General features: G+C 46.3%; 2 protein-coding genes across 3 annotated transcripts; one reads left to right on the top strand and one right to left on the bottom strand.

Annotated features, from left to right (window-relative positions):
- Positions 1 to 1,765: 1,765 nt before the first annotated feature.
- Positions 1,766 to 5,625, bottom strand: LOC123505796 (zinc finger protein 354A-like). 2 transcript variants are annotated; one of them, XM_045257515.1, is made up of 7 exons: positions 5,301 to 5,625; positions 4,090 to 4,865; positions 3,788 to 3,909; positions 3,428 to 3,577; positions 3,020 to 3,141; positions 2,640 to 2,879; positions 1,766 to 2,458 (listed from the first exon to the last, which is right to left on the bottom strand). In XM_045257515.1, the coding sequence occupies exons 1-7, from the start codon at positions 5,460 to 5,462 to the stop codon at positions 2,012 to 2,014; spliced, it is 2,019 nt and encodes a 672-aa protein (XP_045113450.1). In that variant the 5' UTR covers positions 5,463 to 5,625; the 3' UTR covers positions 1,766 to 2,011. The 2 variants fall into 2 exon arrangements, with proteins under 2 accessions (XP_045113450.1, XP_045113451.1); XM_045257516.1 differs by having other exon boundaries at positions 4,090 to 4,766.
- A 231-nt stretch (positions 5,626 to 5,856) lies between these two features.
- LOC123505376 (dynein regulatory complex subunit 7-like) lies at positions 5,857 to 13,192 on the top strand. Its single transcript, XM_045256595.1, has 15 exons — positions 5,857 to 6,049; positions 6,138 to 6,263; positions 6,676 to 6,870; positions 7,076 to 7,282; positions 8,710 to 8,922; positions 9,313 to 9,797; positions 9,888 to 10,075; positions 10,253 to 10,378; positions 10,530 to 10,686; positions 10,882 to 10,990; positions 11,276 to 11,563; positions 11,828 to 12,046; positions 12,157 to 12,258; positions 12,429 to 12,530; positions 12,735 to 13,192. Exons 1-15 carry the CDS (start codon positions 5,897 to 5,899, stop codon positions 13,020 to 13,022), a joined length of 2,958 nt encoding a protein of 985 aa, XP_045112530.1. The 5' UTR covers positions 5,857 to 5,896; the 3' UTR covers positions 13,023 to 13,192.
- The last annotated feature ends 51 nt before the right edge of the window (positions 13,193 to 13,243 follow it).

The raw sequence follows: 13,243 nt of genomic DNA, 5'->3' as shown, positions 1-13,243 counted from the left end.
GTTGTCGACAAAACCTTTTTTATTTTTTCATTTTCCTTTTTTTACTGCTGCTTTCACACAGTGGCAGCTGTTAGATGCGATGTCATACCTTGAGTTTGTGTCAGTGTTGGTAGGATACGATGAGTCACACCTTATGAGAACCACACTGTTTCCCCCAGCTAAATATAAATATATATATATATATATATATATATATATATATATATATATATATATATATATATATATATATATATATATATATATATATATAAGACAATAAGGATAACAATGTAGAAATTAATTAAACAAGTAAATAAATGAATGAATGAAGAAATAACAAAATACACAAGGAATTAAATAAATAAATTTCAAAGACTCACCTAGGTTACTATAATTCCTACTGGAATATTGATGAGGATTCCAAATCAATACATAATGCACAATGTTGTATATAACTTTGTTCTTGCAATCATACAGCTTTGTAATTATACATAGTACAATTGACTAGACCATTACTGACTAGATCCTTTACTGACTAGATCATTTTGTACATATATATGTGTCTATAAGTTACAATGTTATATTGAGCTGCTTACTTCCTTCAGTGAAGTAAGAAAATAAAACTGGAATGTGTATGTATATATTGCATCAGTGCCAATACTCTCCCATACAGCCCTACCTCAATACATAACAACTGCATGAGAAAGTGGCTGGTCTCATGTGGAATACAAGAGCAGGAATAAAAAAGGAATGAATAGTTTCACATTACTTGACAGTGTTGAAAAAATATGAAGAATTGAAGTTTAAAGACAATTAGGTGAAGATCATGAATGAGATGAATGGACAGTAACAAGTGAATTACATTCACGATGCAGAGACAACAGCTATGAATGCATGAATGGAGTTACAGCCTCATCAGCCCTCACAGGAGATTCTTCTATACTGGGTCCAATCAGCTGCAAGGAAGATGAATCTGTTATGGTTCAGCACCTTTTTTATTTTCTTTTGCCAGAGGGAAATTAGGCCTAAGGCATAAAAAAAAAAGATAAAAAAGACCCACTAAGGTGCTGGTCCTTAAAGCAGGTAGATAGATAATTGGAAGGGAACTCCAAGGGTGGTACAGGATGGCATAATTCAGGTGCTCTGCCGTTTGGCCGTGATACAGAGATTGGGGAAACACTGCACAACTGACCAATGCAGTGAGGATCAATTGTCTTCTCCCAAAGGCTTTGAGGCTAAGACCTGAAGGAATGACTGTGAGACTGTGTATGTGGCTATATGCATGTAGATATGTTGTTATAGGTTTACAGAGGAATGCTGTCCTGATTCATGAATTACTGCATAAGGAGGAATGGAAAAATATAAATTATTACATACACGTGAGAACCTCTGGTTGACTAAATCACATAGCTACCATTAGTGTGTGTGTGTGTGTGTGTGTGTGTGTGTGTGTGTGTGTGTGTGTGTGTGTGTGTGTGTGTGTGTGTGTGTGTGTGTGTGTGTGTGTGTGTGTAATTCACCACCATGGTCACCTGCTGGTCACCCAGCCAGTCTTCCCCATTACGGAGCAAGCTCAGAGCTCATAGACCGATCTTCAGGTAGGACTGAGACCACAACACTCTCCACACACTGGGAAAGCGAGGCCACAACCCCTCGAGTTACATCCCGTACCTACTTACTGCTAAGTGAACATGGGCTACACATTAAGAGGCTTGCCCATTTGCCTCGCCGCCTTCGGGATACGAACCCGGACCCTCTCAAGTGTGAGTCGAGCGTGCTAAACCACTACACTACGTGGTGTGTGTGTGTGTGTGTGTGTGTGTGTGTGTGTGTGTGTGTGTGTGTGTGTGTGTGTGTGTGTGTGTGTGTGTGTATGTGTGTGTGTGTGTGTGAGAGAGAGAGGGGGATATGTGCCACAGAAATAAAGTATTTTCATGTTCCCTTATACAAGAGTTTTAAAGCACTCTCCTTGACAACACAGTTTTGCCCATTGTTTAAATAGTATACCTTAACCGCAGACTGGTGCAGGTCACCAGGTGGCATGGCTCAGGACCCGCTCACCTACATCCCCAACTGGGCTGCTGGCTCTGGCACCTGCTCGGGGTTCTAGATCAGGCAGGTACTCAGTAGGAGTGCTTGCTGAAGCCAGCACTACCATTGTTGGTGCATCAGGAGCAACAGAGCCCCCAGGACACTCACGGGGCACCAGGTCCACTTGGGGTGTACTGGCACCGTCCCCAACTTCAATGGTGGTGGGCTGTAAAACTTGGCCAGAGTGGAGGGGAGCAGCCATATCTCCCATCACTGGAGGCTGTAGTACTGCCTCCATGTCTGAAGCAGGTGGCAGCATGGGGCCTGAAGAGATTACTTCAACACTGGGCTTCTTCTGTAGTTCCAGGGGTGGTGGTTCACCCTGTAACACAGCATCCCTGGTGACATCTTTGGGACCGTCCAGTTTTCCATTTGGCAAGATTACCTGAAAATTACACTCATTGTCACAACTGGTAACTTGGTAAGTGCACATATTCAAGAAAGACCAAGATAGAACATACAGCTGAACCTTTCTATCATAACCTCCAATGGTGCAATCTCAAAAAAAAAAAAAAAAAAAAAAAAAAAAAAATGCATTAAACACACACACACACACACACACATACCTGATCAGGCCTTGGTTCTTGGTTGTCAAGGAGCTGCTGAGATTCAGTGAAGATGAGAGAGTCTGTCAGCACCATAAGATTAATGGAGCCCACATTGGGATCAGTAGGATCACCAGTGGCTACTGGCTGGCATCCATTTGTGGCTACTGCCTTTGCCCTCTTGGCACTCTTCTGCAGGTGTCGCTTGGTGTGTCGCTTCAGGTCACATAGCTCCAAGAAGGCTTTGCCACACTGGGTACACTGTAACAGATTACACACTTGTGACTTGCACCACACAATTTGCACCCCTTGCTTGACGGATCATCCTGTAATGAATTTCTGAGCTGGTATATAAATACACTGATTTATAAATAGGCACAAAGGAAGGAAGGAATGCCTACTTTATGAGTCTTGTTGCCCTGGTGAACCAAACGATGTCTGCTGAGGGCCTTGGGAGTGGTGAAGGCCTTGGAGCACGCCAAGCATCGATACGGCCGCTCCCCAGTGTGGCTCCGAATGTGTCCTATCAGATGCATCACTGGTGAGTCACTCTGAATTCTTAATCTAGAGAGTAAATTAACTATTGTCTCAGTTTTGAGACATGCCTTGAATTTAGCAAAATTGTATCAACTGTATTAAAAAAGGGAGAACAAAATTAAAAAACAAACTCTCATCATTTGACATCCTCTAATTCTCTTCATAAAATCAATAGGAACTGACTTCATCAGTAAACATTACTTTCCCTTAAAAAGTGCAAGAAGAAGCAGTCTTTTTAGCAAAATGATAAAATTTAATATAATCCCTTAAACCTTGATAATTTTGGTGGTTAGTGAAGCCCTTGTTGCAGTGTGGACAAGTGAACCTGGTGGAGGAGGCGTGCACAGTGGCCATGTGGCGGCGCAAGGAAGAGCGGCGCACCAATACCACACTGCACTGCTCACACCGGAAGCCGGGGTTGTCTAGACCAAAGGAGGCACACATCAGACCTCATCACTTAGCATATTAAATCCTCAGTCATTTTGTATCAAGTGGAATATGAAAAAAAAAAACATATCACTTTATAAATGTTTTTGAAATTTCAGTAATGTGAACAAAAATAGTGATGATTGTCAATACCAACAAAAAATATCAAAATAATTAAAGGAAAAGGAAAAAAAGAAGGATCTTACTGTTGTGTGCATTCCTTATGTGTGTTTTGAGATGTGAGGATTGTGAGTACCGGTTACCACACACCTCACACCTATAGCTGGGCACACTTCCCTTCCTGTGAGTCCTCTCGTGCTTCAGCAAACTGAGGAAAGATAAACCACATTGTATTTGCCTCATTTCATCTCCAAGTTTTCTGATAATATATAATGATACCTGTCTTACTGCATGCAATAACTCTGACATAAGCATAATTCTTCAATAACAAAGAACAAAATGTATGCTTAACTGCCTTTCTCATAAAAGTCAAGAATGAATTACTCACTTGCTCTTTTGCTTGAAGGTGAGGCCACACACAGCACAGATGAAGGATGGATGCTGGCTGTGGGTGTGGGCATGCTCCACCAAGTTTCTGCGGTGCTTGAAGGCCACACCACACACCTGGCACTGGTGTGGCCTTGCCTCGCTATGGCTGGCCAGGTGACTCTTAAGTTGACTCTGTCTCTGGAATGTCTTGCTACAGAAGGAACACTTCTCTCTTGCATTATCTGCTACTGATTTCTTCATATCCTTCTCTAATAACTGCTTGCTCCCTTGTTGCTGGTCTACTTTCACTTCATGACCACTGTCTCTATTTTCTAGAGAGTTTTCTTTTTTATTCTCAAAAATTTCTTCCACATTAGCTGCTTCTACATTAAATGCTGTTTGGTTAAAGTCTGTCTTATCTTCCGATTTCTTAATCAGGTTATTCTGCATATTCTGGTAACACCTTTCTAATTGTATTTCCTCTTTGGTCACAGTCATTACAGAGGCTCCACCCATCTGGTCATCGCTCACCCCCAGCACTACCTCTCTCTCCTGCTCCTCTTCTTCCACCAATTCCCCTTGAAGTATGACCTCAGGAGCATTCTCACTGGAAGCTGGTACTGGAAGGAGGGAGTGACAGGGAGCTTCTGCTGTCCTTGTGTTATGAGACGAAAGGAGATGATTGATGGTGGTTTTCTGGAAATTGATGCCAGAATCGATGAAAGCATTAATGTCAACAGCTGTGTTGAAGCAGTGCCAGCATAGATGGTGAGGCATCAGAGGCTCACACTCATTCTGGAAATTATTAAAAGAAATTACTTCCCTTAAACAAATGGTGATACTAAATGTTCAAAAACTTATCATACATCATCATCATCAGTCCCTACAATTCCATGGTAGGACAAAAAGGCTTCCTTCAACTCTTTCCGCACAGCTGCACTGATTAGTCAGTTCTCTGAGGCCAGGGGCAGCCAACTCAAGTGATAACAAAGGACAACTGATTTAGTAACATACACAAACCAATGATAGTATGGGTGTGACAAACAATCAATAAAATAATAGGCTGAATGGCACCATGCATTGCCTGCCTGGGCAGGAAGTGAGATGGAGTAAGTCTCTTCAGAGTTCAGGGATCTGTCAGTCTAGTCTTCTCTGGATCCACTAGTCCAGCTTCCCTCAGCCGGAGATCTACCAGCCCAGTACATAGCAGTGCTTTACGCGGAACCTCACCTGTACTTTAAGAAAGACTGAGATGCTGTGGAGAAGATGAAGGATGGTGGAGGAGCTGCCTAGGATGGAGAATGTGTCATCCAGGTGCAGTAACTTGCCCTCCTGGGCGCCACAAAGCCGACAGGACTCCACCGCTCCCCCCTGCACCGGCTCCATGACCATCCTTCACCTAGCAGGATGATGCTACGCCATATTTTCTGCTTAACTAACTCCACTCTCTCTGTGGTGACAAGCCTGACAGTGGAGATGCCCCCGATGCCTCTCCTACCAAGCAACGGGCAACCAGCGCTACACGCCCCCTTCCTGATTCCTTTGTTGACATTCACTTCGGTCTCCGGCACACTTCGCTCCTATGTCGTCCTCGGCACACTTTAAAGATTTGATCACATTGAATAATACATGCCTGTATAATGAATCTGATAAAAATACATAAAAATAGAATCGAACACAATAAGTAAGCTAAAGCTATCAAATGTCTTTCCAAATGAAATGACGCATGTTTGGGAGCAGCAGCAGCAGCAGCAGTGGTGCCGCTTGGCGTCCCGGTTGTCCTGGCAACGCCAAAGCCACAAGACAATGCAGGATGCAAAAGAAACATGTTGCAGGAGACACCCAAGGATAATAGGGTATACGAGGAAGCTGAAGAAAGACTATTGAAGCAAGTGGATAGTTTCAGACGGAGATACAACTCTTTGTATCCCAATGGCCCCCTACTGCTGCTCACTCCACAAAATGAAAACGACAAAGTGGTGAGCTACTAACACACTCAAAATAACGCCAATATAAGTTATGTGTTAAGGCCAGTAGTGAAAGAACTGCAAGTGTCCCTGTTTCCAGGTACCAATTTTGAGTTTGGTTGTACCCAGCCCTCAGCCCCATCCCGAGCTGCTCAGCATATATGATGCAGCCCCAACCCTGGCAAACCTGCTCACCTATAGTCCTCCGGCCCCGTCATCCCCTCTGGTGAGAATCGGTTATCTTACTTCTCATGTGTGGAAGCAGTGACTGACAGTGTCCTGGCCAAAAGAGTCAGACAAGAAATCACTTATGACATTCATGTTGTCACAATCAAACTTGGCTTTATGAAAATAACAGAGAAAACCTGATTTTAGTGTCCGCTTATTTCTTTTTTCTTTTAGTATCTACGCAGATTTATTTACATCTAGGTTAGTTCCATCGTTTTTTTTTTTTTTTTATATATAGGAAAATATACGTAGGTAAATAGCTGCAAAAAGTATGGGGGACTCTTTATTAACAATAGTACGTAATGAAGCCTCACCATCACATTGACTGCCGTGCCTTGTCACCATCATCTCACAAAGCAACACGCGTTCTGCAACAATGATGCATTAACTGTACGTGATTCGCATGACAGCCACGGAAGGTGCGATCGGCAGCTGTCGTGGCGATGACGCAGCGAGGAGAGGCAGCTGAGTGTGCCCTAGTGCTGGCTTCTGTTTTGCTGGGGGCTGGCTACCGCGCCTTCGTGGCCCAAGGCATAGCCAGCCCCTCACTAGTGGCAGGCGACACGTCGACACTGTCCTGTCCCTACCTTGCCCCGCCCCAGAAGGTCAGTTATCACGGGTTTGCTGGATAATGAGGACTTATGAGCACTAATTAAGTTCGCTTGGTGCGTTAATGATACTAATTTCTTCTTCTTCATATCTTCCTTCTTATTCAATAAATATCAAGCCACAATCTGAATGGGTCGGCTCTGGAAGGGATAAAGTTTTTTTTTTTTTTCTTCGTGAGACTCATCCTTGCATGTGTATCAGGAAGGGGAGGAGGGAGGCAAGGCACCGCCATCGAAGTATACGGTGAAACAGCCACCGGACCTGAGGAGCCGGTACATCCTCATCATGGAGGAACGCACCAGCCGCCAACTCAGTGCCGAGAAGCAGCAACAGCAGCAGCAGCAGCAGCAACAACAGCAGAAACGAGACAGTGACAGTTTTGCTGGTAGCCATCAGGAACAGCACCAGGTTGGAAGAATGAAAGTGTGTGTGTGTGTGTGTGTGTGTGTGTGTGTGTGTGTGTGTAATAATTATAATAATAATAATAATAATAATAATAATAATAATAATAATAATAATAATAATAATAATAATAATAATAATAATAATAATAATAATAATAATGATAATAATAATAATAATAACAACAATAATAATAATAATAATAATAATAATAATAATAATAATAATAATAATAATAATAAATGGTTTATTTAAACATAGGCAGCTCGAGATCTGAAAATATACATTTTAAGGAGGGAATATCATGAATGAAATTAAAATTATAGACTTAAGAATAAGCTCACATAAAGTCAGTGTTCACAGGTTAATCATTTTTACTATTTGTCTGTTCGTGCTCAGATGGGAAGGAGCTTGTTGCGGTGTCAGACACTGTGTCAGGGAGGGGGGGCTGCCGGAGGGAGTAGGTTCCTGTGGCGCGGGTGGTGGAGGAGCTTGGTGGCGAACTGCTGGAGGTGTTGGTAGCGACCCTGAAGGGTGGTGAGATGCAGGGTGTGGAGAGCCTCCTGTTAGGTGGTATAGTCCATGGTACAATAACGAGAGTTATTGTACCATGGTATAGTCGGTCCCCAGGATCAGCCGCATCGCCCTTTTCTGCAGTCGCTTAAGTTTGTGTCGTTGAGTGGCGGTGAGCGAGGATGACCAAGCTGGGGACGCATATGTGAGCAGAGGGAGTATGAATATAGAGTACACACTCGCTAGCTCACGCGATGGTGTCCTCAGCTTCTTCAACCTTCGGAGGAGGGGTAGCTGGTAAGTGGCTGACGACGTGATGTTGCTGACACAGGGAGGGGGGGAGGGGACCTGAGGAGGTGTGTATGTGCATTATTGTTGTCTTGTTGGTGTTGAGGGTGACTCTGTTATCGGTGGTTCATGTGTGGAGACGGTCAAGGAGAAGTTGGAGGTGGCTGTAGTCTGGATTGGTGTTGTCGATGGTGGTGGCAAGGATGGTGTCGTCCACGTATTTCCACCGAGCGCTGGTGTCCGTCATGGCGTCGTTAATGAGCATCATGAAGCATAATGGCCCCATTCTGGTCCCCTGGGGTACTTCACAGGTGAGGTACTTAAAGGGGGGGGAGGTAGTGCCCTGATGCCTAACGACATGACTCTTATGGGAAAGGAAGTCAGAGAGCCAGGACACCAGGCTGGGGTGAAGCTGGAGGTTGATGGCTTTGGTGATGACGGTGGTGTGGTGGACAAGGTCGAAGGCTTTTCGGAAGTCGACGAAGGTGAGGGCAACTGATGTTTTTCGGTTTTCGAGGTGTCTGTGTGTGTGTGTGTGTGTGTGTGTGTGTGTGTGTGTGTGTGAATACTATGTACAAGATAATGCAACAAAATAACTAAAACAGTGGAGTGCAGTAATTACCATGACACAGGAAGGCGAGAGTGGCGGTGATCTCCATTTCTGGGTGGTAGTGCTTCCCCCTAAGCGTCAAGTGACCTGCCCGACCCTTGTGGAGCCCAACACAGGGAAGATAACGCTCCTGCCCACTGAAGAACCGTTACCTTTCCTCTGCCTGCACGCTCTCTTCAACCACAGCAATTACTGGGCCTCCACGCAGCCCCGGACACCCCTCAACCGCGACACGGTGAGTTATCCACGACTCACGACAATCCTTTCCAAGCTTATCTTCTGAATCATCACGTATGTCGCTTGAGAATGCTTGTGTTTTATGTCCCACGTATGTGAGTGTTATTTTTCCTCCCTTTCGTTTTTGTTGCGACATTACTGCTACGTTGGTTAGAAAACCTGATCCATTTAAAGAAAAATACAAATGTAGGAGCCAACTTGTCCTCGCCACTAATTTTACATTCAGTTTACCGTCAACACTCATTTGATGCTGATGAATCAATCAATGGAAATTATATTACTCGTGGTGGTGTGGGTAGCCATCACATCGAGGAAGGAATAGCGGCGATGTTAGCAGTCTCGGTATGAATAACACTTCTACATGCACGTTAACACTTCCCACCGACAGTTCAACTTGGATGATCGCTCACTGTGGCTGCCGCTTATCGACGACGGATCAGGCAAGCCCAATGAACGCCCCCAGCCTAAGGGAATGAGACACAAACCCTCCGAACCTTCCTCCCACACCAAGGAACACGAGGACACGCAGCAAGCCAGTCATGATCCACAAGACTCACCCAGTAAGCCTCAAGAATCTTCAGGGCAGTCTCCGGAAAATCAAGATTCTTTCAGCAAGTCACAGGACACCCCAAGCAAATCTCAGGAGACGCTTAGTCAGTCACACGAGGCTCAGGAATCTCTCAGTGTATCTCAGGAATTATCCAGTCAGTCTCGTAAACCTAGTGCATCCCAGGCGAAAGCAAGACGACCCAGGAACAAGGAGGATCCGCTGCTGCCGCGTGCTTGCTATAAACCTGTTGTTATCACCGAAGAAGGCAAGCGATATGTGTGCGCGCGCGCGCGTGTGTGTGTGTGTGTCGTGTGCGCCTGCTAGTTCTTAAGTAGCTTACTTCATGATATAAAAGTTGAGAGTTCAGTCTTGACCCACTGCAGTTTCTTTATAAAAAAAGAGTTTTCGTAACCTTACGCGGCCCCATATGACCTTCATATTGTTGCCTTGCAACTCATTTTGTGCCTCTTTATAGCTCTATTACAAAGGTTCCCCGGGGGCTGGCGGGAAGAGGTGTATCGGGAGGCTGTGGTGAGACGCTACGCCCCGCTGACCCACCCACGCGGTACAACCCTTGCCCTCACTCTTCGCACCCCGGAAGGTAAGACGTGGTGCAGAATGATAACCCCTCGCCCACCAGGCAGACGACCCTGATAACTGTGCTTATGCAAAAAACAAAAGTGCGTATCTCAATTAAACAAGAGAGATAGGAGGACATTAATTCTGTCACGAGTTTGTAAGATCTTGATGCATTGCTTATTATCATTATCTTTCTCAGGATCGGTGAAGGAGGTGAGGGAGGAATTTCAGCAGCGGCAGGACAGACTCGTCGGCCGTATCACGGACCTCAATACGGGTGCAGTCAGGGACACCTTCTCCAGAAGCAGGAAGGACACACTGAAGGGTACGTCAGGACCTCTCCCATTGTTTCAGACTCGTTCCCGAGAGAGAGAGAGAGAGAGAGAGAGAGAGAGAGAGAGAGAGTTGGGGATGTTATAGATTCTTGATTCTATCTTACTGTTTCTGCAGCATTCTAATGCATAGCCTCCACGCAGAGCACCAATATTGGAGGGAACCGATCTCCCTGGGCACCCGCGTTGGACCAGACGGCGTGGACAACCCGTGGCAGGCGAGTGAGTTGGAGATGCGAGGACAGACGCAACCCCTCGAGGTGTTCCTATTCCATTCGGAGTTTCGCGTGGACGCCCTCAGGTAACGCGATGAGGAAAATATTACAAAGTTAACAAATCTGTCTCGCTCTCTCTGACAATCTACTGAACTCTTTAATTAAGCAATTTATGAAAGAATATCAAGAGAGTGCAACATGCAATAAAACGCCCAAGAAAAACTGTCGAGAAGGACCAAGGCGACAGTCACCAAACAGAGCACTAATGTATTACCCTTCAGGAGACGAGAGGTGCGCAGCGGCGAGTGGCGAGAAGAATATGATGCCCGCGCCGATCTTCTCCTGAGGCGCACCGTCACCTTCGCCAGTGCCTCCTCCAGGGCAGTCCAGGTGAGATGTGTGTGGGGGAGGCGCGTTGTTCATTATCTTGCCTTGAGGTTTGTGGTGCTTTTTATTGCCTTTTGGCGTGACGTGAGGCGTAACGGGTATGATAGCCTCATGTTGCAAGGCCATTTCTCTATTATTACAAAAAACAGTGACACCGAATAGGGATTTGGGTTGGACAGAAGTGATACAAAGCCAGAGAATTTGGTACGAGTAAAAGTGTGGTAGGGTAGGTAACGGGCGCTCAGCATGCCGTCACCTGATGCAATATCAACAAACTATAATTTACAGAAAATAGAGGAAGAATTCGAAAGCCCAGACAAAGGGTGCAGTGACGATAGCGGCAACGGTGAGGCGGATGATGGTGGTAGTGGTGATGGTCGTGGCAGAGGCATGAGCAGCAGTAGCAGAGGTATGCAACAGTCAGTACAGCGGCGGGTAATGATGGTGACGGAGGGACGCGTCCATCTGTTGTACCACTACGGCCGCCACCGTCTCCTGCAACCGTCCCGAACCTTTGTGAAACCCCAGGACGGCTTGGCCACGTCCCTCACCATGGAGCACACGCACAGCTTCCAAGTAAGTGTCGTCATTCTTATCACCACAGTAATCATTAAGTCCCTCCCTCAGGGTCTTTACTAGCAGCTGCATCATCCCTATCACGTATACTCACCTGTCATCATTAAGCTCCTCTCCAGTTCACCATTACTCACGTGAGTCGCTGCAACATTCAGGTGTGCCTTTCACTGCCTCTGTTTACTGCTCTGGGAAAATTTGGCGCCACAATGAAGCTGCATAAACTCCAACCCAGCAGTGATGACATGAGCCTCCCTCCCGCCACAGCCTGATCCCGGGGCGGAGGAGCCGAAGTTGCCGCAGCTGTGGGAGGAGTTGGAGGTGCAGATGGAGGCTGAGGCTCGGGCACTGGTGGAGGTGCGACAGGCTGTGGAGGAGACAGAGGCGATAAAGGAAGCACGTGTGTCGGAGGAAGAGCAAGCAACTCTCCTGCCTGGAATCTTTGACACAACGTCCAACGCCACAGTGCAGCAGATCCTTAAGGAGGTAATATGGCTGGGGCGGTGAGGGCCCAGAGGGGGAGAGGAGTGGCCAGCTGTGAGTGTTACAGGGAAAGCAGGGAGGGTGATTATTAACTGTCACGGTGGCTGTTGCAGAGGGCGTGGGAGGAAGCACATCGGGAAGAAACGGAGAGGAAGAAGAGAGAAGAGCTAGAGGGCCGCGTCGACATCATTGCGCCCTACCTACCGCTGCTTCAGGTGAGTTGCGCCACGTCCACCTGGTTCGTGGTAGAGTTGAGACCCTTATTTGTAACTTGGATATTTTCTCTCTCAGTACCAAGAGTCTGTAAACCGTACAGCATGTGATGTTAAGGAGGTGGTAGCGAATCGAGCTTAACTTAACGATAGTGGTTGTGATGTCCGTGCAGGGCGGGGAAGGACTGGAGGAGGCCGTGCAAGAGCGCTGCCTCCAGGACCTTAGGGATCGCCTCGCCCTCAGAGCAAATCTTCTCCAGGACAAACTAGACGAGGTGGGTGCTAATCACATTCCTTCGTAATCCATTCATCCTCTACTTCAATAGATTCTCCCTCTTGGTCTGAACGGCGCGCAGTTGTAATTTTGAAAAGATTCTCTTCACAAAATTATTTTTTGGTATGGCTCAGCGCCGCAGTGTGAGGATTAGAATTTCGATACATCCTTTTATGTTCTCTGGAGACAATTTCTTCTCTCACAGGCTCGGGAAGCGGTGCTGACGTGCCGGGAGGAGGTCAGCCGCCGCAAACGAGTGACTGCTGAGGAGCGTGCCGCTCTCAATGCTGAAACCGCTGCCGCCGAGGCCGCGCACCGCCGCCTGCGAGCTCACTTGGCTGCCTGGAGACACGAGGCCGAGGAAAGGTACGAGACAATGGCTGCTAAGCTGGAGATCGACTCCAGGATCAGACTTATACCTAGCTCCGGTCTCTCCTCCCCGCCGCCAGACACTGTACAGGGCAGCACTACATCACCCTCCCCTCGGCGCTGAGACGCACACCTCTGGCTAGTCAGGGAGGGGGTAACGGTGCGTTGGTCTGAGTTGCAGGTAACATCTTACCACCCAAGTAACCACTTCCTTTCAATAGGAATCTCATTATATATTTGTATACGGTCTAGGCATTGTACTTTCAATAAATAATGAACAATATGAGGAATTAACTCGACATGTTATGGTACTGTTGTAACCAGACTAATGTGGTAAGCCCGAAC

Source organism: Portunus trituberculatus, chromosome 18 (genome assembly GCF_017591435.1).
Source record: "Portunus trituberculatus isolate SZX2019 chromosome 18, ASM1759143v1, whole genome shotgun sequence".
In the NCBI taxonomy this organism is placed as follows: domain Eukaryota; kingdom Metazoa; phylum Arthropoda; class Malacostraca; order Decapoda; family Portunidae; genus Portunus; species Portunus trituberculatus.
Note: the sequence above shows the minus strand (reverse complement) of the source record. Positions and strands in the feature narration are given on the sequence as shown.